The 27680-nt window shown below is 45.4% G+C and overlaps 1 protein-coding gene across 3 annotated transcripts in view; it reads right to left on the reverse strand.

The window, feature by feature from the left end:
• RECQL (RecQ like helicase) overlaps positions 1-27680 on the reverse strand; it is a 290842-nt gene that overhangs the window by 203157 nt on the left and 60005 nt on the right. For all 3 annotated transcript variants that reach the window (XM_029600183.1, XM_029600182.1, XM_029600181.1), the window contains one exon: positions 18845-18951. In XM_029600183.1, the coding sequence (XP_029456043.1) occupies positions 18845-18951 (107 nt within the window). The remainder of the gene's footprint in view (positions 1-18844; positions 18952-27680) is intronic.

The raw sequence follows: 27680 nt of genomic DNA on the forward strand, positions 1-27680 counted from the left end.
ACCAAAACACAGGGGTCGCGTAAAGCAGGGGTCCCCAACCACCGGTCCGCGGACCAGTACTGGGCCGTTGGGGTTTTTTGCCGGTCCGCAGCGCCACGGCTGCTGCGGGGAGGCGGGGCAAAGCTGGAGACCTGCCTCCTCCAACCCCAAAAGGGAAGAGACATGGCCCAAAAAGCTAGCGCGTCGCGGTGAAGTATGTTGCTGGAGCCGCCCAGGCAGGAAGGAGGCGTATCAGCCACTGCAGGTGCTCCTCCTACTTCCTTCCTGCCCCGGAAGACAAATGTTGCCGGTCGCACGGCAGGAAGGAGGAGGCGCGTCAGCCGCGTGGGTAGAAGAGGCGCGTCAGCCGCGTGGGTAGAAGAGGCCCTTCAGCCGCGTGCAGAAGAGGCGCTTCAGCCGCGTGCAGAAGAGGAGCAGCGGGGCCGGGAAGACTAGGGCCGCTGCAGAGCCCATCCTGTGGCAACCCGTAAAGAAGAGGCCCAGAGGTGAGAGAGAGGTGTGTGCGAGTATGAGATGAGTTGAGAGATTGTGTGTGAGAGTGAGTTGAGAGACTGTGTGTGTTTGCAGAGACAGCATGTGAGAGCCTCTGTGTGTGTGAAAGAGACAGCATGTGAGAGCCTCTGTGTGTGTGAAAGAGACAGCATGTAAGAGTGAGAGCCTGTGCTTGAGCAAGGCAGCATGTGGGGGTGTGAGAGAGCCTGTGTGTGAGACTCAGACAGCCTGTGCCAGTGAGAGACTGTGTGTGTATGTGTGTGTGAGAGAGAAATGCATGTGAGAATGAGAACCTGACTGTGTGTTTGAGGGAAGAAGACAGGTGGAGAGAAAAGAAACAGAAAAAAAGGCAATATAAAAGGAAATGGCAAAAAAATAAAGGGAAGCAGATGTAAAAAAAAAAAAAAATTCTTTTTACTGATTGGTACATGTAATCTTTGGGAATGTGCAAGAGTAGCACTTTCTCTATGGCGGATCTCACAATGTACGAGATCAACATGGAGGAAGTGGAAACCCACGGGGCCTGCACAGAGGAGGCAGCAGAATGGGCTTCAGTGCCTCCCCAATAGCCACGTGGCAGCAGTGGCAGTAATTAGATTAATTGTTTGACTCAGCTGGAGGTGACAAAGTATGAAGTGGGATGTGAAATCAGCTTGATCTGGTGGAGAATTAGGATTGCTGTTACACATGAACTGTATTTGGCAAACATAAAGGGAGCCAGGATAATCAATTGATGCCTGCAGCTGAAGACTGATTCATTATGACTCATGTAGAAATTAGTGCATTTTCCAGATTAGTCTGCATAACACAATTCTCAACATTATTTCTGCTGCATAGAGTTTTATCTGAGAGGCTCTGAGGTTGTGAGGGAGCCAGTAAGAGTGAGAGCATGAGTGTGTATGAGAAAATCCAGGGGAGTAAGAGTGTGTGTGAGTGGGGGGGGGGGGGGGGGGGAGAGAGTGTCTTACACCCTGAGAGTGTATCAGTGTCTGTGAGAGTGAGAGGTTATGGTGGGTATAAGAGCATGAATGTGTATGTATGTGACAGTGTATGTGTGAGAGAGAATGGACAGTGTATGTGTGAGAGAGGGAGGATAACCTCCTAATCCTCGACAATATCAGGGTGACTGGAAATCAAGAGCTCCCATGTATGGACAGCAGGGGATTTTTAAAATCCTTATTAGTTTTAATTATTGTGTGTTATTTGATATATGTGCTGTTTTGAAATATTTTATTGGTGTTTGGGAAATTATAAAAATGTATATGATTTTAATTAATAGAAATTCTATTTATCAGTAATTTTAAAATATTCTTTTATTAGTATGGTTTTACTATTATAACTGATGCTTTATGTTTCTTAATTTTATTGTTTTATGACGAATGGTGGTTCTGTTTATAAATGTCATAATAAATAAGTATGCACTAAAATCCAACCCCATCCATAACCCCGCCCCCATATGACCAAAGCCCCGCCCTCGCCCCACCCTCGCAGGGCGAGGGCGGGGCGAGGGGTCATCGCAACTTGAGGAACTGTATTTCGGGGTCACGGCATTAGAAAGGTTGAGAACCACAGCTCTAAAACTATGCACTGCTGAGTGACTGTCAGATTTCCCCTTTCATTTAGTTTAAAAGTTGTTCTATCTCCTTTTTAAAGGTTAGCGCCAGCAGCCTGGTTCCACCCTGGTTTAGGTGGAGCCCATCACTTCAGAAAAAACTCCCATATCCCCAAACGGTTCTCCACACATTCAGGCCTATCCAGTACCGAGCGGTAGGAAGAGCTGCGTTAGTGCCTACGGCACCCACGGTTAGCGCCCGCACAGTGCAGCTCACCTACCGCTCGATCCTGAAGCCTAATTATATGCAAATGTAAGCCGCGTCCGAAAAGCCTTAGGCCCGCGCAACCCAGGACACTGGATAGAGCGCCTATACAGGATCCTGGGTGCGCGGGCCTAAGGCTTCACGCCACGCTGGTATCTGTCATTTCAAATGGAAATGACAGATACCAGAAGTCAGGACTGCCAGTCCCCCCTCCCTTCCTCCCGAAGCAGGGCGCGAAAAGCAGCCTTGCTCCGGGAGGAGGGGAGAAGAGACATCGGCGAAGCTTTCCCCCAGCCCGAACCCGACCCGGACCCCCAACCGGACCGCTGTCAGTCTGTTCTCCCTCCTCCCGGAGCAAGGCTGCTTTTCGCGCCCTGCTCCGGGAGAGGGGAGAAGAGATGACAGCGGCAAAACTGAGCGGCAAAGCCCGAACCCGACCCGGCGAAGCCCGAACCCGACCCGGACCCCCAACCCCAAACCCGGACCCGACGAAACTGAGCGGCGAAACTAAAAAAAAAAAGAAAAGCAATTTTTTTTTTTTTCCAAAATTGACAATTTTGGTTTTTTTCCAAAAGAGACTTACTTTTGGGATCTGTCAAGATCCCAAAAGTAAGTCGCTTTTGGACGCAAGCAAAACTTACTTTTTACAGCCATCTGCAGGAACACGACCTGGCTCCGTAGCTCCTCCCGAAGACAAAGATGGCCGCCTGCACGGGGAAAGCGTGCAATTGGCCGCTCAAGACGTGACATCGTGACGTCACGTCTTGAGCGGCCAATTGCACGCTTTCCCCGTGCAGGCGGCCATCTTTGTCTTCGGGAGGAGCTACGGGAGCCAGATCGTGTTCCTGCAGATGGCTGTAAAAAGTAAGTTTTTAAATTTTTTGCAGATGTCCGGGCTGGGGGAAAGCTTCGCCGCTGTCAGTGTCCCCCCTCCTCCCGGAGCAGGGCAGCTTTTCGCGCCCTGCTCCGAGAGGAGGGGGGACACTGAGAAGTCGTTTCGCCGCTGTCTTCGCCGTTGCTTCTGCGCTGTCAGTGTCCCCCCTCCTCCCGGAGCAGGGCGGCTTTTCACGCCCTGCTCCAAGAGGAGGGGGGACACTGAAAAGTCGCTTTGCCGTTGCAGTCTCCGTTGCAGCCCCAGTCCGGACATCGGAGGGGGGCTGCAACGTTTTTTCCACTTTTTTTTTTTTTTGGCTTCGGGAGCAGGGGAGAGGACTGGGGCTGCCACGGAGACCGGCACCCATGATCGCGGCGGGGGCAGGTGAGCGGGGTCTGGGGGAAAGCTTGCCACCTACCCTTACCCATGCCTCTACCGCCTGGGTCAGGGTAGGCGGTAAGTTTGCAGGTTAAACGCGCGACAAAACGGCAGGTAAAGGTAGCGTTAGTCACAGCGCGGGTTACGGGATGCTAGGGGAATAGCTAATTGGCTCGTTTGCATGCAATATCGAGCTAATTCGCTCGTTTGCATGCAATATACATGCCGCGGGCGGAAGGGGTTACCCGGGGAATTTAGGACGCGGTAGAAGTAGGTTAAAGGGGATTCAGGATCGCAGGAAGGGCTAACGCCGCCGGAAGGTGAGTTAGAAGCGGCTTAGGAGCAGGGTAAACACGGCCACACTTTACAGGATAGGCCTGATTGAAACTCTGGAGCTCTGCCTGCCTCTGGGGATCTGCACGTGGAATAGGGAGCATTACAGAGAATGCTACTCTGGAGGTTCTGGATTTAAGCTTTCTACCTAAGAGCCTAAATGTGGCTTCCAGAACCTTCCCACCCTCATTTTCCTGTGTCGTTGCTGCCCACATGTACCATGACAGCCGGCTCCTCCCCAGCATGTTACCAGGCGAACCTCACGCCCACCAGCCACCCAGCTGTCTATATTCCTAATAATCGAATCACCAACTATGACGGCCGACCTAACCCTTCCCTCCTGGGCAGTAGGCCTTGGAGACACATCCTCGGTGCGAAAGGACAATGCACCACCTAGAGAGCAGGTCCTTGCTACAGGATCCTTTCCTGCTGCACCAGGTTGGTGCTCTCCATTCATGATACCTTCTTCCTCCAAGGCAGCACCAGGGCTGCCAGTCTAAAGTTGGGACTGGCTACTATGTCCCTGAAGGTCTCATCTATATACCTCTCTGTCTGCCTCAGCTCCTCCAGGTCTGCCCCTCTAAACTCCAGAGATTGGACTCGTTCTCTGAGAGACACGAGCGCTTTGCATCGTATGCACATGTATAATTTCTCACCGGCGAGTAAAAAATCATACTTGTGACACTTGGTGCAAAAAAAACTGGGAAGCCCCCCTCTTGCTGCTGGACTACTGCCTTCATCTCAAATTTGCTCAGTTCCTAGTTAAGTTTTAGGTTGCTATGGGAGTAGGAATGTGTCTAAATGTATTATTGAATTCACTATATGTCTGGTAGTGGCCAACAGGGGAATGATCAAAGTCTTAGTAAGGTTGTTGATTTTTTGTTTTGGTTTTTTTTTTTTGTGTGAAAGTGGCCCCAGTACTTTTAAGAAAGAAAATTTCCCAAGCAAAAAAAAACCAACTTACCGATTCCTTTCAGCCACCAGCAAGGTGATCCTCTCCTCTCAGTGCTCCCACTGGATTGTGGGTTCCTGAGCTCTTCCCTTGCAATATATATTGTATTTCTAAAGTAAATTATTGTAAAACAATCCCTTTGGAGATTTACACTACAGTTAGTTATCCTGAGTAATTTACTGCTGTTCTGATTAAGAAATGATGGTACCTAATCAAATCAATCACACAACCTTACAATCTTTCCAAGGTGAGTATCTGAAGGGAACTTTTCAATCTTTTTGCTTAGGTATACACTGCTCCTAGCTTATTTCTAGCTTCTGGCTACCTTTTTTTTTTGTTTGTTTTTAATATACAAACACTAACTTCTGCTTATTAGCTGCCTTACAGACTGACTATTTAAAAATACAGTCTAACATCTGTTTATTTGCTGCCTTACTGACTATTAAAAGCACAAACACACTAAATAATATTCCCAAATAGTTAACTTCACACCAATACTTTTAAAAAAGAAAATTTCCAAGCAAAAACTTACTGCTTCCTTTCAGCCACCGGCAAGGTGATCCTCTGCTCTCAGTGCTCCCACTGGATTGTGGGTTACTGAGCTCTTCCCTTGCAATATATATTGTGCTTCTAAGGTAAATTAGTGCAAAACAATCCATTTGGAGATTTACACTACATTTCCATTGGAAAGAAAATAGAACTAGGGGTCACGAAAAGAAACTCCAGGGGGGGACTCAATCAACATCAGGAAATATTTCTTCATAAAGAAGGTGGTGGAGGCCTGGAATTCCCTTCCGGAGGAGATGAAGAAGAAACAGTCAAAAAATTCAAAGGTGCATGGGATAAACACTGTGGATTTCTCCAGGCTAGAGGCCGGAAAGGAGATAAACGTGCAGTGGGGGTAACTTGCTGGTAAGACAGTTACTACCCTTGGAAGAAGGCATGGAGATTACTACCCTTAATCAATATGTGTTGAGACTTTAATGCAACTGCAACATTGTTCCCTGCTTAGACAGCAGGGGGAAAAGAGGAATTTGATTCAGACGACAGAGGGCCCCAACTTCCATGGTCTGGGACATTGATCTGCAGACATAAGGGAAAAAGCACAGGACTGCTTCTACGGCCGTCTTAAAGGAAATGAAGAAAGGGGGAGGCTGCAGTGCTCCAAAGAACACAGATGTCAGCCCAGAAAGATATCGCTGGGTCGGTAATGCACCAATGAGGACATGGTGCTTCTCCAACAGTGACTCTAAGACAGATGGTGCTGGTTCCGGTGCTGTCAATGCCACCGCCAGATGAACTCACTACTCAAGTTCCTCCTCAAACATTGCTGATACCAACATTGACTGGGAGGAAGGAGAGGTGGCCAGATCCTCTTCGGAACCAAGAGAAGGATCAGTGACTGGAGACAGTCACGGACCCTCAGCATCAAATGAGAACTGGCATTCCTCGCCACAGGGTCACTTCGGGGGCATCACAGCATGAGCTGCTGCATCCCCATGCCTTGCACCATGCATCAACTGAGGCTGCTGCCGATGCTTTTTTGGCTTCCCTCAATGCTCAGCACGGTCTTTTCCCAGTGCCGAGGCCGATGATGAAAAACCTAACATCCTCGGCCTGGAGGAGCTAGACGGTGGCCGGTCTCCAGCACCCTTATCAGCCTACAGCCTCAACTGTCCCACCAATGTTGATGGCTCGATGTCCATCATTGCGATTCTGTGGTCCATCGATGCCAATGGCTCAGTCTTCTTTGGCACGAAGAGGTGCTCAATCTTATCAAACTGAAGATGACACCCCTTCGGGGTCATCTGGGCACATTTGTGGCAACCTCGGATGTCATATGATGACTCCAGGCAGGGGACACATTCATCATGTGGATCCTTGATGGACATGGTCCTTGGCACAGAGGGCATCGCTTGAACCCATATGCAGCCACGATGAGATGAAATAAAAAGGAAGCAAATCAAAAATTAATGGCAGTGGGTGTTGAAGACCAGCAGGCACAGAAGCACCACTGCCACGGGGAATTGACTGCGAAAGGAAACTTACCAATAAAAAAGACAAACACCCTGACTAGGAACACTACGAAAAGAAAACAGATAGGGACCTGGCATTTTATGCAGGTGAAAAAAAATCGCGTTAAAGCGAAAATTGAAAAGTTTTACAAAATAGGCCAAAAAAGGCCAAAAGTGAGCTCACCAACCGGCGATGCTTCAGCTCCACGGAAAAAAAGAGTTTGAAGAGGGACCCCGCGAGGACATGTGGTACAGGGTATGCCTAGTTTGGTGGCAAGTCAAAGTTCTAGAAACTTTGACATAAGATTTCCAAGTCAGGGCTCCATCTGATGTCGTGGCCCATGTTTGAGGGCTACCATCCTGCTTGTCATCGGAGAATAAATGGAGCCTTTATTCTGAGGGAAAGCATCTGGAAACTTAGAGCTTGCCCAATCTGTGCACAACTCTCTTCCTTGAAAAAGGAGCTGACTGAGGTTAAAGCTCAATTAGCTTCAATTACAAGAATTATACCCACATTGCATTACTCAGAAAATAATTCCCCAATACCACAGAAAAACCAGGAATCAAGAAAAAGAAATACAGTACGCTCAGGTAGGATAACACATGTGACCCACAGTCACCCATTCTTGACAGATGGGCAGTCAACAAGTATACCCCCCCCCCCCCCCCCCCACTCAAACAGGTCATTAAGAAAATCATTAAAAACCAGGATTACAATGGGCTCTGGTAGAATTAGACCTGTGACAAGGAGACACACACAGTATCAAGTGCATCAAGAACAAAAAGCCTTCCCTATATTAATAACTGAAGAAGTTCTAGAGAAAAACACTGAAGTGTTACCAGAAAAGAGAAAAAAAAAAAACAATGCATGCAGAATTTCAAGATCCATAACCAAAAGATAAAGCTAATTGAGATGAATGACTCTGTCATCAGTGGCAAAACTGCAAAAGGAAAGAGTGAAGTGAATAACAAATCTCAACTAAAGTCTCATAAGGAGTCCAGGAAAAGCAATAACCTTAAAGAGAGAACCTGGAAAGCTATGACCACAAATGCTCATAGTTTGGGAAATAAAATCCCAGATCTGCAGGCCCTAATAACGGAGGCAAAATTGGACATTGTTGCTATCACACATGGTTCACAGAATCTCATGATTGGGATACAGCAATACCAGGCTATAACTTGTTAAGGAAGGACAGAGTGGATAGAAAAGGGGGTGGTGTGGCTCTTTATGTCAGAAACAATATCCAAGCATCTGAGCTGCAAGGAAGTTGGGGCAATGAAGAAGCACTATGGGTCGACCTAAAAAAAGATGACGGAGCATCCATTTATATTGGAGTGGTTTACAGGCCTCCAAACCAAAAGGAAGAGCTGGACAGAGACCTGGTTGAAGACATCCTTAAGATAGGAAAGAAGGGAGAAGTGGTGATCGTTGGTGACTTTAATATGCCAGATGTAGACTGGAAAATCCCATCTGCAGAATCTAAAAATAGTAGAGCGATAGTGGATACCATGCAAGTAACTTTGTTCAAACAAATGGTAATGGAACCCACTAGAGAAGGAACCATACTCGACTTAGTGCTCACTAATGGAGATAATGTCTCTGATGTCCAGGTGGGCGCCCACCTCAGCACCAGTGATCATCAAACAGCATGGTTTAATATCACTAAAAGAATATGGAAAAGAAGCACAAAGACCCCGAGTTTTACAGTTCAAAAACACGGACTTTGAAGAAATGGGGAAGTACCTAGAGGAAGAACTAAAAGGCTGGGAGAACGAGAGAGATGTGGATCAGCAGTGGACCAATCTAAAAGGAGCAATTACCAAGGCAACTACTCTATATGTTAGAAATGTAAAGAAAAATGAAACCTATCTGGTTCTCAAAGAAGGTGGCTGACAAAATTAAGGCTAAAAGAACAGCATTCAAGAAATATAAAAGATCCCAAAGGGAGGAGCACAAAGAAGAATATTTGATTCAACTGAAGGAGACAAAGAAATTAATCAAGTCGGCAAAAAGTCAAGCGGAAGAGAGGATTGCCAAGGAGATAAAGAATGGTGACAAAACATTTTTCAGATACATCAGTGAAAAGAGAAAAGTTCAAAGTGGTATAGTGAAATTGAAAGGTGGAAATGATCAATGCGTGGAGAGAGACGAAGAAATGGCAGAAATATTAAACGAATACTTCAGTTCTGTGTTCACTAAAGAAGACCCTGGAGAAGGACCATCTCTACACAACAAGAAACTGGAAGGAAGTGGAATAGACGAAAATCCTTTTACAGTAGAAAATGTATGGGAAGAGCTAAAGAATCTGAAAGTGGACAAAGCCATGGGACCTGATGGGATTCATCCAAGGATACTGAGGGAGCTCAGAGATGTGCTGGCGGGTCCGCTGTGTGACCTGTTCAATAGATCCCTAGAAACGGGAGTGGTGCCGAGTGATTGGAGAAGAGCGGTGGTGGTCCCGCTTCACAAGAGTGGAAACAGAGAGGAGGCTGGTAACTACAGACCGGTTACCCTCACTTCGGTGGTGGGAAAAGTAATGGAGTCACTGTTGAAAGTGAGAATAGTGAACTATCTACAGTCCAGAGAATTACTGGACCAGAGGCAGCATGGATTCACCAGGGGAAGATCCTCTCAGACAAATCTGACTTTTTTGACTGGGTAACCAAGGGATTGGATCAAGGAAGAGCGCTCAACGTCATCTACTTGGATTTCAGCAAAGCTTTTGATACAGTCCCGCACAGGAGACTGGTGAATAAAATGAGAAGCTTAGGAGTGAGTGCTGAGGTGGTGGCCTGGATTGCAAACTGGTTGACGGACAGAAGACAATGTGTGATGGTAAATGGAACTTTCTCTGAAGAGAGAGCGGTTTTAAGCGGTGTACTGCAAGGATCGGTGTTTGGGCCGGTCCTATTCAATATCTTTGTGAGCGACATTGCGAATGGGATAGAAGGTAAGATTTGTCTTTTTGCGGATGACACTAAGATCTGCAACAGAGTGGACACGCCGGAAGGAGTGGAGAGAATGAGACAGGATTTAAGGAAACTGGAAGAGTGGTCGAAGATATGGCAGCTGAGATTCAATGCCAAGAAGTGAAAAGTCATGCATATGGGGAGTGGAAATCCGAATGAACTGTATTCGATGGGGGGGGGGGGGGAAGGCTGATGTGCACGGAGCAGGAGAGAGACCTTGGGGTGATAGTGTCTAATGATATGAAGTCTGCAAAACAATGCGACAAGGCGAGGAATATCGAGTAAGAAAAAGGGAAGTGATTATCCCCTTGTACAGGTCCTTGGTGAGGCCTCACCTGGAGTACTGTGTTCAGTTCTGGAGACCGTATCTACAAAGAGACAGAGACAAGATTGAAGCGGTACAGAGAAGGGCGACCAGAAAGGTGGAGGGTCTTCCTCGGATGTCATACAAGGAGAGATTGAAGAATCTAAATATGTACACCCTGGAGGAAAGGAGGAGCAGGGGTGATATGATTCAGACTTTCAGATACTTGAAAAACTTTTAACGATCCAAAGACAACGACAAACCTTTTCAGTCAGAAAAAATCAGCAGAACCAGAGGTCACGAGCTGAGGCGCCAGGGAGGAAGATTAAGAACCAATGTCAGGAAGTATTTCTTCACGGAGAGAGTGGTGGATGCCTGGAATGCCCTTCTGGAGGAAGTGGTGAAGTCCAAAACTGTGAAGGACTTCAAAGGGGCGTGGGATAAACACTGTGGATCCATCAGGTCTAGAGGACGTGTATAAAGAGGAGGCAGCAAAACACTGCACAGAGCGGCAGTAGCCACAGACGCATTCATGGCGCGGGATGCCAGTGGCCAGTGGTTTGTGTTCCACCTTCACGGAGCAGAAGGATGGAGGGCTGCCATCTCCAAATTAAAAAACAAACAAACAAAAAAACAGGGGTGGGTAAGAGTATGTAAAATTAACGGTGAGTTCATAGGCTATAGGTATTACCAATTATTAGGCTTATTCAATATCTGTTGATCGTTAATGAGGCTCTCGCGGAAATGGGGCTACTACCTGGAGATAATGCCTTGCCCTTGTTCAGTGTACATGCACAGGGTTGATGGGACTCCATCATGGCTCTGGGCTTCAACGGCAAGAGGTAATGTGGAAGAAAAATTTTTATTCACAGGGAAGCGAGGTGTAGCTGGGCCGATACTTTACTTTCAGTGCATGTCCAGTGTAGCTCTCTGCTTCGGCGAGGGAGAGAGAGAGTCTGATACTTCTCTTTCAAGCATGGCTCTCTGCTTCAGCAGCAGGGGGAGTGTGGAAGGGAGGATCGGGGTGTGGACGGCAACCAACGGGGTCTGGATCGTATAGTCTGGGTGGACAGGGGCAGGAGTGTGGCCTGCTTGTTGCAGAGGTTGCTACCCCTAATTGAGCTGGATGTTCACATGGATGCAGATCCGGTGATGCTCTCTACATTGGTGGTGGGGTGGAGGGGAAATAGGGCTGGAGGGTACTGGAAGCCAAGAGTAACAAGTGTGAGAGAGAAAAAAGGAAAAAAAAAAAAAAAGTGTGTAGCTTGCTGGGCAGACTAGATGGGCCGTTTGGTCTTCTTCTGCCGTCATTTCTATGTTTATGCACACATCTCTTGGTCACACCCCAAAATGCCCACACCCCGCACATTTTTAAAATTCAGTGAGATGTGCATGCAACAGGAGATACACATGCATCTGGGTGGCTTTTTAAATTCGGTGGGAGTGCACAGTGGGCTTTTATAAAAAATAACCTTTTAGTGTACATAAAAAAATGATTTATGCAGATACATGTAAATCCAAATAATTTGCACAACTTTTATATGCACAAATTGAGACCAATATTCAGAAAGCCAGCAAGCGTACAAGTTATCTAAAGTAAGCCAGATAACCTTAAGCAAGTATATTTGCTGAATATCTAAAACAAGTTACCTGGCTACCTTTAGCTAGATAATGTTCAAAGCTAACCAATTACCCGTTAATAAACCCAGTTAAGTGTGAAAGTTATCCAGCTGCATATGGCTAGATAACTTGCTAATTAATTGGCTATATTCAAAACAAAAAAACTGTGGTATTTCAAACCTGCTCCTTCAGCCACCTGCTTAAGAAAAACCTTAACGATAAGGGTAGACCTGGTGCCATATTCTCCGAGCCCCCACCCTCCCAATCCACATGAAAAAAAAAAACAAAACCTAGCACTTGCTAGTGCCCTGAGGTCCTTCCACCTTTTTGGGGGGGTAAAAATTGCAATCCTTCCTTCCCCTTAAACACCTGTAACGTCTCTTCCACCCTCCTCAACCACTCTGCCGCTCCCCCCTTTCTGGCCAGGAGTATTGTATTGTCTTACTCCAAGTACACTTAAACTCTGAATACCTATTTTATTTATATATATCCCACCTTCCCAGATAGATATTTGCTATGGCCTCCCTCCCAGCCTTAAATTGGATGAAATGACCCCTTTGGTTTATAATGCACTCTGACTAGATGTTCTTTCAGGATTTCTATCTAAACAATAACAGCATAGTTTTCTGGTATTGTATACCTATTTACTTCATTAGGTATACAGTATGGTATATAGAGAATAGCAAATGTTGCTTACCTGTAACAGGTGTTCTCACAGGACAGTAGGATGTTTGGGCTCCATCCTGTGAGGACTATCACGGAAAACTTCTGTCAAAAAGTTTCCAGATCTTTGGCTGGCCCCTACTGGGCATGCCCAGCATAGAACTAACCCTGCAGCCAGCAGGTGTCCCCCTTCAGTCTTGTTTAAAAGCTACAGGCAGTGCCGAAAAATAAAATAAGCAAACGTCCTGTGAGAACATCTGTTACAGGTAAGCAACATTTGCTTTCTCAAAGGACAAGCAGGATAGTAGTCCTCACATATGGGTGAGTACTGAGCTGAGGTTGTCCGAGAAATGCAGCAAATGTATCCAGGTGCGCAAGGCACTAGGATTAGGATAGGATTCAGGATTCCCTCAACCAAATTTTAACGGGCAGGCGGAAGGGTGTTGGTACGTCACGTTGTAAACAGGTTACGAGGGACAGACTGGCCGAAGATGGAATCTTGTCTTCTGGCTTTGTCCAAGCAATAATGGGCTGCAAAGGTGTGGAGAGAACTCCATGTGGCAGCCCTGCAGATATCAGGAAGCGGCACCGATCGTAGGTGTGCTACTGAAGTCGCCATGGCCCTCACAGAGTGTGCTTTAACACGGTCTTGAAATGGAATGCCCGCTTGCTGATAGCAAAAGGATATGCAGTCCGCTAACCAGGAGAAGAGAGTCTGCTTACCCACAGGCTGCCCTAATTTGTTAGGATGGAAAGAGACAAACAATTGAGTGCTTTTCCTGTGGGCAGCTGTACGGTCTAGGTAGAACGCTAGAGCCTGTTTACAGTCAAGGGTATGCAGAGCCTGCTCTCCTGGGTTGGAATGGGGCCTGGGAAAAAAGGTACGTAGTATGATGGATAGATTTAAATGAAAATCCGAAACTACCTTGGGTAAGAATTTAGTGTGAGTGCGGAGTACTGCCCGGACCTGCAGAAGTTTAGTGTAAGGCAGATAGGTAACTATGGCATGTAATTCACTAACTCTGCGAGCTGAAGTGATTACCAAAAGGAAAATCACTTTCCATGTGAGATATCGAAGTTCACAGGAATGAAGAGGCTCGAATGGTGCTTTCATGAGCCGACCCAAAACCAGATTAACGTCCTAAGAAGGGGCCGGAGGACGTAGTGGAGGCTTGAGGTGAAGCAAGCCTGTCAGAAATGGTGTAACAAGGGGTTGTACTGATTATAGGAACATCCCCGATACCTTTATGGAAGGCGGCTACCGCACTGACATGCATCCTGATAGAAGCTTTTAGACCTGACTGATAAATGCCAGAGATAGTCCAAAAACTTCGTGACTGGAGAGGTAAAGGGGACAAGGGACTGAGAAGAGCACCAAGACATGAACCTATTCCATTTGTAAGAGTAAGCTTTTCTTGTGGAAGGCTTCCATGAAGCAATCAAGACACAGAAAACTGGTTCAGAAAGGTTAAGTGGCTGAAGGATTAACCTTTCAACATTCATGCCGTCAGGGATAAGGCGTGAAGATTGGGATGGCGGAGGCACCCGTCGTTTTGAGTAATCAGAAGCGGGTCCTTTCCCAAGGGAATGTGCCTGCGAATGGAGAGATCCTGTAGTATGGGAAACCACACTTGGCGTGGCCAGTGAGGTGCTATCAGGATTATGCATCCCTTGTCCTGACATAACTTCACGAGAGTCTTTGAGGGAAGAGGAAGTGGGGGGAATGTATAGAGTAGACCAGTTGCCCACGAGAGTGTTTGCTGCAAATGAGAGAGCAGAAGTTCTCTACTTTGCGATTTTGAGGAGACGCAAAGAGGTCTATCTGAGGATATCCCCATCGGTGGAAGATGGAGTTCACTACCGAGGGGTTGAGAGACCACTCGTGCGGTTGAAAGATGAGACTTAGCCTGTCTGCCAATATATTGTCCACTTCCGGCAAGAAGGTGGCCCTGAAGTACATTGAATGGGAGAGAGCCTCCGCCTATATCTGTGCAGCTTCCTGACACAGAAGGAAGGAGCCCGTGCCTCCCTGTTTTTAATGTACCACATGGCCACCTGATTGTCCATCTGGATCAGGATAACTTGATTTGAGAGGTGATCCTGAAATGCCCTGAGAGCATATCTGATTGCTCGAAGCTTCAGGAAATTTATTTGGTGTTTGGCTTCCTCTGGAGACCAAGAGCCTTGTGTCTGTAGATTGGCCACATGGGCTCCCCATCCGAGGTTGGAAGCATCGGTGGTGAGAATTAACTGAGGGTCTGGAGCCTGAAAGGGCAAGCCTTGGAGGAGATTGATCTGGTTTTTCCACCAGGCTAGCAACTGACGGCGTGAGAGTCTGTTACGTGGACAATGGTCGACAGGGGCTGAATGCTTTGAGACCATTGAGACCGTAGAGTCCACTGCATGACTCTCATGGCCAAACAGGCCATTGGTGTGACCTGAACTGAGGACGCCATGTGTCCCAGGAGGATGAGAGTGTGGCATCCAATCGCGGAGTGCTGAGACTGCAGCTGGTGTGCAAGAGACACGAGAGTGTGGGCTCGCTGTCGAGGCAGGAAAGACTTTGCCTGCAAGGTGTCCAAGTCTGCCCCAATGAACGACAAGGTTTGAGATGGGACTAAGTAGGATTTGTCTAGTTGACGAGAAATCCTAATGAAATTAGAGTGTGCAAGGTTAGATTGAGGGACGACAGAGCAGCTTGCTGAGTGGGAGCCCCGATTAACCAGTCGTCTAGATAGGGGTAGACGTGAACACCTTGGGTCCTGAGGAAGGCTGCAACTACCACGAGGCATTTTGTGGACTCGTGGCGCAGATGCTAGGCCGAATAGAAGCACTCGGTATTGATAGTGCTTGGGGGCCTACTAGAAACCTCAGGTATTTGTGATGAGATGGAGTTATCGCAATATGAGTGTATGCATCCTGGAGGTCCAGAGAGCAGAGCCAGTCTCCTCTTTTAGAAGAGGAAGAAGGGGGCCTAAGGTTACCATCTTGAACTTTTCTTGCTGGAGGTACTTGTTGAGGGCCCGTAGGTCCAGAATAGGATGAACCCCTCCCGTTTTTTGGGGGATTAGAAAGTAACGGGAATAGAACTCTAGGCTTTGCTGAAAGTAGGGTACGGGTTCTATTGCCTTGGACTGCAAAAGGAGAGAAACCTCTTGATCTAGATGGACGGAGTGATCGGATGTTCTCCACGTCGGCAGAGGTGGGGAGTCCGGTGGCACAGAGAGAAAGTTCAGATGGTAACCCTGAGCAATTATCGCCAGTACCCATTGGTCTGAAGTGATTGAGTGCTATATGTTGTGGAGGTGGCACAATCGACCTCCCACTGGGATATGAGGCAATGGAAGCTGGCTGCTGCTCTCTAGGTGGAAGTCAAAAACCTGAAGCAGGCCCTGGCTGAGGAGCTGCTTGTGGTTTTTGCTTATGTGTTTGACGAGACTGTGCTTTTTGAAAAGGTCTCGTGGCACGGGATCTGGTTGGTGGCGGGTAGGACTTCTTCGGGCAGAAGAATGCCTTCTTAAGAGTCCTTTCTGAAGGGCTAGAAGAATAGTTAGAAGGCATCAGAGAGCTGTCTTAGGGTCTCATGATGGTCCTTAAGTTCCACCACCGTCCGTTGAATCTGTTCACCAAACAGATTATCTCCTACACAGGACAGGTCGGATAACCTGTCTTGTACCTCAGGGCGAAGGTCAGAAGACTTAAGCCAGACCCACCTTCTCGCCAAAATAGCAGCTGCAGATACCCTTGTAGCAGTATCAAAGATGTCATAAGATGATCTGATCTCATGCTTGCCTGCCTCAAAACCCTTGTTTACTAGGGTTTGGAGCTGATCTTGAAATTGCTGGAGTCTGTCAAGTCTTGTATCTGCTTGAAAATGACCCTGTTATATTGGGTCATACAGAGCTGATAAGTGGCAATTCGGGAGATGAGCATTGATCCTTGGTAGACTTGGTGGCCAATGGCATCTAGAAACTTCTGTTCCTTGCCAGGGGGAAAAGAAGTATGAGACTTTGACCTCTTTGCTCTCTTCTGAGCCGATTCTACCACTACAGATTGGTGATCCAATTGTGGTTTCTGAAAGCCTGGAGCTGACTGCACCAAATAGGTAGTGTCAGCTTTTCTGTGGACTGGAGCAATGGAGCCAGGATGTTCCCAGTTCTTCTTCAGGAGATCCAGAAGAACCTGGTGGATAGGAATGGATGTTATTACTTTGGGAGCATCCAGGAATTGGAGCAACTCAATCATCTGATGCCTATCATCCTGTTCAGTCTGTAATTGGAAGGGAACCAATTCAGACATTTCCTTCACAAAATTTATAAAGGAAAGGTCCTCTGGAGAACGCTTTCCACTTTCAGTGGGTGAAGGTGGTGAAGGCAAATCATCGGTGTCTGGTGAGGAATCATCAGTCCAGGTATCATAGGGATCAGCACCTGCCCCTCTAGGATGTACAGGGGGACGGGATGGTGGGATACCTGAAGGTCCTGGTCTAGGCTCCGAAGGAATCAAAGGAATAATCGGAGGCACTGAAGAAGGCATCAAAGGCACCGGTGCAGGTATCGAGGGCATCGATGGATGGCTCGTGGCGCCAACGGACATATCAGCACCGATGGTTGGATCGGTGGCGATGGATGTATCGGCATCGATGGCTGAGGCAGAACTCCTGAAGGAGGGATGCGAAACGCTGTTTCTCCTCCCGATGACAGTGTGAGTGGGGAGGGCACCGGCGCCATCGGTGACCCAGGATCCATTGGTGGAAAAGCGGCTATGAGTGCTTCCATCCTGGAGAGCAGCGGTGCCAATGCTGCAGGAATTGGGTCGGTGATCGGTTCCACAATCGGTACCGGTGACTGTGCCGGAAGAACCTGGAGTCGTTGCATCGCCTTGTCAATGGCCTCCTGAACCATCCGGTCCAGTTCTTCTCGGAGACCTGGAGCAAGCAGCCCCGGCTCCGGAACAGAAGAAGGAGGCAGAGGCATAGCCGGAGGGACCACCGTTAAAGGCGGAGTCGCGTCTCCCGATGCCCTATCGAGGGAGGGTTGCCTCGGTGACCCGGTCGCCAAAAAGGTCGGTGCCTTTTCTGGACGGGGTTTCTTCGACAGCGGCTCAGATGATGGCGAGGTCGATGATTTTGCTCCCTCGATGGTCCTAGACTTTCTATGCCGATGGCGATGTTTGTCTCTATGATCCCCTCGGTCCTGAGGGGGAGCAGAGGGTGTCGAAGGCAGAGATGTAGTCTATGCCAGACGGTCACTGGCCGGTGGACGATGCTAGTTCTGACGACGTCGATGCAATGGCCGGAGTCGGGGTTTGCGCACGGAAGAGAAGTTCCATCTTCTCCATTCTGGCCTTGCGACCTTTTGGTGTCATTAGGGCACATTTGGTGCAGGTCAAGACATCATGCTCTCGTCCAAGACACATTACACAGACTTTATCGGGGTCTGTGATGGACATGGTGCGATTACAGTCCAGGCACTGACGGAACCCTGATGCCATGGAAAAAAATTTAACCTCGGTACGGTCGACGGTCAGTAGGCCATGAGGGCCAAACTAGACAGTAATCGACGGAAACATGGGTAAAAACTTACCGGAGTGCCGCAGCTTGAAAAAGTTAGAGGAGGGACCCTTGTAGGGCAAATTAACTTTTAGTAATTCCATGAGGAAAATTCCTGTCAGGAATCTCTGCAGAGCTCCTTAACCGCGAGGCTACTGCTGCGCGGAAAAAAGGAAGACTGAAGGGGGACCCCTGCTGGCTGCAGGGATAGTGCCATGCTGGGCATGCCCAGTAGGGGCCAGTCAAAGTTCTGGAAACTTTGACAGAAGTTTTCCGTGATTGGGCTTCATCCAATATCCTCATATATGGGTGATATCAATCACCCATATGTGAGGACTACCATCCTGCTTGTCCTGTGAGAAAAAATAAATATAATAATGACGCTTATTTGAGACATCTCTTTGGTAAAACATACATACTACTCTTATCTACAATGATATGCATTAAATGAGCCAGTTGGAAGGGTAAAATTAATTTCATAAAGTTTTCCCAAACTTCCAGTCTCTTTCATCAAAACCACATATAAAAATTTCAAATGCATTTCTGAGGCTTGGATTTAAGTTAAACTGTTATATAGTAGATCTGAAATTTAGAAGCCATTATTCATAGTGTTAGGTCTACAAATTTGCTGAAGAATGATTTTCCAAAGCAGAAGGACGAACACAAGCTGCCTCTCTTTAAACCAGTATCCTAATCAATAGAATGTATCTTACATCTATTCCCAGCACTGATCCCTTCAACCATATAACTTTCACATGCAGAGTACACTGTACTACCAGCACTGCACAAAGACCACAATACATAATTCAAAGACCTTAGAAACTGGCTACATAAACCTTTGTATCATTCAAAATAAATAGTAGTATATAACAAACCTTATTGCTTGAAGCATTTAATGAGACTGCTGAAACACCAAGCTGCTCCAAAACCATTACCTGATCTTCCATCAGCGAGACCAGTGGACAAATCACAATTGTGAAACCTGAAAAAATATAATCTAGTTAAATCTGAAATATTTAAAGTACTCCAAGTATAATTCCCATGTTATACTTTATGGGTTTGTAAAGTTACCTTTAAAGAAAAACAGAGTCCGCTGGTTATGAGACATTAGAACCTGCACATGTTTATGCTTGATTTTGGTTGAAAGCATTCATGGTAGTGGTCTCTCCTACATATTAACTGTTAGGGCATTCCTTAGATAATGTGCTACTTTATATTATTAGACCTACAGATGAATGACCATGTACTTTTGTGATATGCAATGAGGATGATAATTTGTATGCATAAATATTTACAGCAGCCAATTTTCAGCTAACTAGAGCAGTATTTCCCAACTAGTGTGCCGTGGCTCAAGTTCAGGTGTGCTGCAAATGCATTCTCCTTTTCTCTTTTGCTTCTGGCCTGCAGGATGTCCTCCCACCAGCAAAGAGCATGGGAGAGTAGCACTTAATCGGCAGCTGCTTCTCCTTTCCCCTCTGCTGGCTCTCCCCTGCAACAGAAACTGCATGAGGCTCTGTAGGCTTGTGAGACTTGCTGCCCCAAGCAGTTCAGATTGAAGAGGGAAGCTAACAAAAGAGGAAGCAGCAGCACTCTGTAAGCCTGCTCCCAGACTGTTGCTATTCAAGAATTGGAGGAGGAGTGGAGAAAGGGACAGATGAATGAGCCACATGGTGTGGGGGGAGAGAGGGAATGTGATGATGCCAGGAGATGTGAGACAGGGAAGTTGATGATGCCAGGGGTTGGGGGAGAAGAGTGGAAGGAGAGGGAAGATAAGGATGCCAGCAAGAGGTTGAGGGAAGGCGATGCCAGGGGGTGGAGGGAATGGAATGAGAAGATGATGCCAGAGAGTTAGGGAGAGACTGAAGACTGATGATGTCAGTGGAGGAGAGAAGGAATGTAATAATGCCAGGGAGTGAGGGAAGATGATGATGATGATGCAAAGGGGTGAAAAGAAAGGGAAGAGAAGGTGTGGAATGGAGAAAGAGGGGACATTGATGATGCCGGGGTGATGGAGACAAGGAAGAGGGATGGTGATGACGCCAAGGAGTGAGGGAGAGGAGTGGAGGAAGAGGGAAGGAGATGACAGGGAACAGAAAGAGAGGAAAAGTGATGATGCCAAGGGGTGAGGGAGAGGGAAGGAGATGGATGTCAGGGGGATAGGGATGGAGATGGTGATGGAAAGGGGTGGGGAAGAAGTGGTGGAAGGTGTTGATGCCTGGGGATAAGGGAAAGAGAAGTTGATGATGCAAGGGTGGGGAAAGAGGTATTAGGGGAGGGAAGGTGATGATGCCAGGGACATAGGGGGAGAGGGAAGGGAAGAAGAAGAAGATGATGATGATGATGATGCCAGGGGAGAGGCATGATTACGATCCTGGGGGAAGAGGGAAGGGAGAAGAGGGAAGAGAAGAGAAAGTGATGATGGGGAAGTGAGTGGTGTGCCACAACAAAGTGATCCCTGTGCCAGGTGTGCCATGAAACAAAAAAGGTTGGGAACCACTGAACTAGAGCACTACCTGTGTCAGGTAGTAAAGGATAGTTTTTTTTGCAGAAGCATTTCTGTGTGTCACGAAGGGTTAACTTAGTCCCTTATAAGAAAAAAAAAAAACCCAATTATGATTCATAGTTAAAGCATGCAGCTTCATGTGACCGAGTTCAACAAAAAAAAAAAATACTGTGTGCAACTCCCCTTCCCCCTAGTATAATCAGAAGTTGGTACTGACAAGACAGTGCAGGTGAAGAAATGGAGAAAGAGGATGTTAGGGAGAGAAAATAACATACTCAATTATAGTACCAGCATGTAACTTGCTTGGAAAGTACTGAATATTTTTGCCAGAAAAGATAATTGACACACAGTACTGCTTAAAGCATACAGAAGAAATTGTGGGATTCTGGGCTTTAGATAACCCCTCTCCACAGCCCACAGCTCTCCCTTTTCTTGAAACAGAATTAACCTGGAAGTACAAGATAGAGACAAGACTTACTTAAAAGAATAGGAATATCACTTACAGACAGCTTGGTAGTTATGGAGTTAAATCTTGTCCTTGGTGTTCAGTTAGAACCAAATAGCTCTACTAGTGCTGAAGACTGGGAAACACCTGGCATCGGTCCAGACTTAGTTTGTAGACACAGAATAAACTTTTATAGATCTTATGGATACAAGTGCGTTTTTAGCTTTTGGGGCACACACATTCTTATTACAATACAATTTCCTTGCTATATGATTACTTTTATTTTACATTGACTCTTCTCATGATTTTTAGTTACCATCCTGGGTATCCAGTAGAATATATGTTAGGTGTAGAGAAGTGCAGAGCAAGTGGTTTCACATATGAGAGAGAATGGTGGACAAAATGGTGGTTAGAGATAGTGAATAAAACCACAAGAGATCCACCATTTCCGTATAGTTTTAAAACATGCAGTAGTTTTTATCATCAGCTAGTTTGGAAATATTTCAAGGAGGGTTAGAGACAAAGAAACCTGTTCAGCGAATGTCCAGACATAGGGATAAGACTTTAGCACCCGGTAGTATGGGCAGATTCTCTGCTGAAAGCTGAGCAGATCACATCAGCAAGACCAATCTTCACAATGAAAAAAAAAAATCTCTAGTATCATTTTCAGCCCTCCCCAGAGATAATGCTTGCAGCCATTGACTGGAGAGATAAGAGGGCACTCATCCAGGAAAATGGTACCTTTTGCTAGGCCTTTGTATATATATATTTCCGTTAGCTGAAGAAAATTATTTACCCTTGGGTATTGTGCTGATATATATCCTGTTTTGTTTATATTGCCACAGACGTTCTAATAAACATCTGTGCATATATTATACAGAAGATATAGCTTTCCATATTTCCATGTGAGATATAGTCCGATGTCATTGCTTCCTTAGTGTGTTTGAATGATCCAGACTACAAGACAATCCCCTCCCCAGTTGCACTGCCGCTGATGTCATCTTAGACGCGACCAGGAGGGGATTTAAATCCCGGCGCGATCTCCAGGCGTCGCGCGACAAAGGAGCCTGCCCCTTTGTGCGCCCCTTCGTGCAGCCCATCATCAATTATCTCAACTACTCCTCTGTGCAACCCAGACTGCGGTAACCGCCTACAATTTTTCATCGAAAGTCGGATACAGTCACAAACAGTAAAAAAATAAGGCCTATAATCTCAAGCCTCAACCAGATACTCCAGACCTACACCAACCAGATACCAACCCTACTTCTATATTTTCGCTATAACCAACGCTATTCGTGCACAATCCCACCCAGCACCCCTCTCCATCACCACTTCTGAAGCCACAACTACTATCACACTACGGCCTTCTCCACACAAGACACAAAACAGGCCCTCAAACTCTCATCCATACATCTAATCCCGCACCCACCCAGATCCAGGCTAAACAATTCGAATTCTACAAAACAGAAGGAATCAGACCTCAAATTCACCGACCAGCCTAACCATGACCACTCCTCTGAGAAAACTCAACATCTCATCAACATTCCACTGAGGAAGAACATAAAAAGCCTTATCTACTTCACCTTCTTCCTAATAAACGCCCAATCATTAACCAAAAAATACTTTCTAATAAATGACCTAATCCAAGAAAAAAAGCCCGACTTCATAGTGATAACAGAAACCTGGTTCAAAAACACTGACCAAGTCCTTACGAATCAAATAGCCAACAACAACTACGACCTATTCTCTATCCCTCGAAAGTCCAGAAGAAAAGGCGGACTACTACTGATAATAAAAAAGAATCTCCACATGAAACTGACCCCTAACAACCTACCAAAGAAATACGAAGTCGCTCTGACTGATCACCTACAGGTATGCCTTGTCTACTGCCCTCCAAATCTCCTTGAAAATGAAATTTCACCACTCCTAGAATTCCTAATAACTAACATCAGCATGAAAAAACCTACTATAATACTTGGAGATTTCAACCTCCACACAGATAGAAACCCCAAAACACAAAGCTGCCAAACACTATTAGACATGCTTTCCAGCTTTAATCTGAAACAACATGTGAACACCCCCACTCAGAGACTGTCTCACCTTGGACCTCATTTTCACCAATCACTACTTCACAGATACATCCACCTCAGCCAACCCAGTCCCATGGTCTGACCACTTCCTTATACAATGCAAATCACATCTACAGTCCAGAAACATGACGTGCGCAAATGAATCTAAATCGTTTAAATACCGCCCTCCCTTTCAACAGGACCTACTCCAAAAAGAGCTAGAAAAGCAACTGGCAAACCTAGACCTATCCAACATCAACAGAGCGATACAATCATGGCACCAACTCACAGAACAAACTGCTAACAAGATAAACCCCGAAAAAACAAGACAAAGAAAACCAACCAACGGCAAAAACAACCCATGGTTTAACTCGAATCTAAGATCATTGAAAACAAACCTCAGAAAAATGGAAAAAGAATGGAGAAAAACGAATTCCACAAAAAACCTTCAAAGATACCGCACTCAACTGGCCACCTATAAAAACATGATTATGACCACTAAACGCAACTACTACAGTCAAAAGATAAAAAACTCATCCAATAACACAAATGCGCTGTTCAACATTGTCAAGAACCTAACAGATGAAAAAAGTAACAACGCCCCAGCACAATCAATCTATCGCAAGAACTCGCCACATTCTTTAAAGATAAAATCAGCAGAATAACGAACACATTCAACAACTCCACACCCTCAGAGAATCAATGCGAAACAATGAACATAACACCATGGTCACAATTCAACCCAATTTCTGTCACCAAAGCCGAAAAAATGCTAAAAAAAAAAAAAATCAACCCTGCTCATCATGACCTGGACACCATCCCTACACGTAACCTCAAAGATATGGCTCATATCATCGCCCCAACCATAGCCGCCATCGTCAACAAATCTCTCGAAGAAGGTGAGCTGCCAACCGTACTAAAAACGGCAACCATAACTCCAATTCTAAAAAAGAAGAACCTAGACCCCAAAGACCTGAACAACTACCGTCTGATCTCAAACCTTCCTCTACTTGCTAAGTTAACCGAGAAGGCAGCTCTGTCTCAACTAAACGAACACCTTGAAAACAACAAAATTCTACACGATGCACAACACGGATTCATAAAAAACCGCAGTACAGAAACACTACTCGTCAACCTCTCGAATGAAATCCTAAGAAGACTCGACAACAAAATAAACCATCTTCTAATACTTCTCGACCTATCTGCGGCTTTTGACACAGTTGACCACAAAAGCCTACTATCAAGACTTACTAACATCGGCCTCACAGGAAGTACCCTCAACTGGTTCTCCTCTTACCTACAGAACAGATTCTTCAAGGTCTCCATGAACAGCAACTCATCAAACCCCTTTCCCCTCGAAACCGGCGTACCGCAAGGGTCCGCCCTATCCGCAACCCTCTTCAACATATATCTTCTCCCTCTATGCCACCTCATCTCCAGTCTCGGAATAACTTACTATATGTATGCCGATGACATCCAGTTCATCATCCCAATTTCCAACACACTAGAAGAGGCACTCTCTACCGCAGCAAAACCACCTAACATCAATTAGAAACATGCTAAACCAACTAAAACTGTGCCTAAACATGAATAAAACAGAATGCATCCTCATAGGAAGAAATATATCAGAACAAACTATCAATACACATTCCCTTATAATCGACAACATTAACATCCCGATAAAAAATGATACAAAAAACCTCGGCATATGGATTGACAAAGATCTCAACTTAAAAAAAGAACATTGCAACCAAATCCAAAGAAGGATTCTGCAAACTGCACATCCTAAAACATCTAAAACCTCTTCTCCACCATCAGGAATTCCGAACAGTACTACAATCACTTATTTTCAACAGCCTTGACTACTGCAACTCGCTCCTGTTAGGTCTTCCCAAATCTACCCTAAAACCACTCCAACTGCTGCAAAATGCCGCAGCCAGAGTCCTAACTGGCAAAAAAAAAAAAAATCGGATCACATCACCCCTGTCTTAAAAAAATCTTCACTGGCTCCCAATCGAACAGAGAATCAAACTCAAAACCCTTACTATAGTGCACAACGACTTATACAAAACGGAGAACACCACACTCAAAAACATGATCCATCAACACAAACCTCAACGATACACCAGAACTACCAGCAAATTACTCCTGGACATACCCTCACTTCCATCGGCGAAGCTCACAAGCACGAGAAAAAGAGCCTTCTCAATTGCAGGTCCAATTATATGGAACTCTTTACCACAATACCTAAGCTCAACAATAGACAGCAAATCCTTCAAAAAAGAACTGAAAACCTGGTTATTTAGCCAAACATTCAGAGATGGCGTGGGCTAAACATCATAACCACTCCACCAGCAACTCCCATACAGGATGAACACACTAAGAGCTCCCAATGCCCTACCCCCCCTCCCCACCGCTCTTCTCCTCTCGATCCCCTGAACATGCCACCCGTATAATGCAGCGATCCATTTCTCCCGCCTTCTGATCCTCCCATACCCCACCCCCTTCTTACCCTCCCGTCCCCCCACCTTTTCTCTCATATTGCTTTGCTCTAGTCCTGTTTTTTATATCCAGAAACCCATCTCCCAGTTCTTGTTGCCGTTAATGTTAGTTAATCACAACATGTCTTTGTTCAAGTGTTTAAGATTTTTTCTATGATATTCTCCTAACAGTTTCGATGTAATCTCTGCCACTTTATGTTCCATGTACTGTTCGATGTAATAATTTGTTTTACTGTAAACCGGGGTGAAGGCTTTCTGCTAAACCTCGGTATATAAAAGCTCCGAAATAAATAACCCCTATCTTTCCACCCACTACGCTACACCAACACAGTATACTATAATGCCCAAGATATTCCAATACTTATAGATGTAAATTCTTTTACAATCACCTCATGAGAAATGGTTTCTCACTCAAAGTTGGCAGAACTGAAACTTCAGTCCCCTTATAACAAAACTAAAGTCATGACCATATCTTATCACAAAAGGTCAGCAACTTTCTAGTCATGGAATCAGAAGCCTCTGTTGAGTTTGGCTGGTTTCTAAAGTTTCAAGAATATATAGAAGTTGTGTCCTTTCCTTAATCTAATGATGTTCATTACTATAACATTATTGTTTTTATCTCCCATGAAACCGATGAGAAGGGTGTGATACTCTATCTAGTGTTCACTAATGGTGGTGATGTTTCTAATGTTCATGTAGGGGCTCACCTTAGCACCAGCGATCAACAGATGGTATGATTCGATATCGTGAATAAGATACAGAGAAGTCGCACGAATATCTGAGTTTTGAATTCCACAAGTATGGATTCTGTCAAAACGGGGACGTATCTGAAGGAAGAACTGAAAGACTGCCAGAAAATGGGTGAGGTGAAACAGTGGGCCAAATTAAAAGGAGCTATTACAAAGGCATCAAATCTATATGTTAAAATAAACAAGAGTAATAGGAGAAACACAGATCTGGTTCTCAAAGGATGTGACTGAAAAAATGAAGGCAAAAAGACCAGGGTTCAAGAAGTATAAAGAATCCACAAAAGGGAACTGTACCTTGAGTACGGTGTACAATTCTGGTCACCACATCTCAAGAAAGATATAGTTGCGATGGAGAAAGGTGACCAAAATGATAAAGGGGATGGAACTGCTCCCCTATGGGTAAAGAGGTTAGGGCTGTTCAGCTTGGAGAAGAGACGGCTGAGGGGGGATATAACAGAGGTCTTTAAAATCATGCGAGTTCTAGAATGAGTAAATGTGAATCGGTTATTTACTCTTTCAGATAATAGAATGACTAGGGAGCAGTTCATGAAGTTAGCATGCAGCACATTTAAAACTAATTGGAGAAAATTATTTTTCACTCAATACACAATTAAACTCTGGAATTTGTTGCCAGGGGATGTGTGGTTAATGCTTTTAGGTTTAAAAAAAAGGTTTGGACAAGTTCTTGGAGAAGAAGTCCATTACCTACTATTAATCAAGTAGACTTAGAAAATAGCCACTGCTATTACAAGCATCAGTAGCATGGGATATACTTAGTTTTTGGGTACTTGCCAGGTACTTGTAGCCTGGATTGGTCCCTGTTGGAAACAGGATGCTGGGCTTGATGGACCCTTGGTCTGACCCAGTATGGCAATTTCTTATGTTATGTTCCCTAAAACTAGATTCTTTTAATCAAAACCATTGATTTGTTTCTGCAGAGCACAGCTTCTTTCTGGCATAGGGGCACTGCATGTCTGCATTCTGTACTATAAATAGCTGCATATTGTTTAGCAGTTAAAGTCAAAGATGTTAAATGACAGTTTAAGTTTCTACAGCACAATCTTTGCTACTTCAGAAATCAACTAATTGCCAATGTACTTTTCAGAATATTAATGGGATCTAGTGAGGATTCCAAAAAATAATGCATCTTAATTTGAGTAAGATAGCAAGGGACAAAATAAATTTAGTTGAAAAAAGTTTGACTTCTAGAAATCCCACTAAAATAGAGAAGAAAATAAGAGTGAGTTATTTAAATTAAACAGATACCAGAGAAAAAAAAAGAACGTATTTGTTAATTGAAAAACTTTTGTCATATTCTAATGATAACATATCTCAAATTCAGAAACATACGACTCCATGCCATGGGTTACTGATGGGTATAGCAGTAACTTGCAGCATATATGCTGATTTAGATTATATTGTCTCTCATATACATTATCACCTC

Source organism: Rhinatrema bivittatum, chromosome 4 (genome assembly GCF_901001135.1).
Source record: "Rhinatrema bivittatum chromosome 4, aRhiBiv1.1, whole genome shotgun sequence".
In the NCBI taxonomy this organism is placed as follows: Eukaryota; Metazoa; Chordata; class Amphibia; order Gymnophiona; family Rhinatrematidae; genus Rhinatrema; species Rhinatrema bivittatum.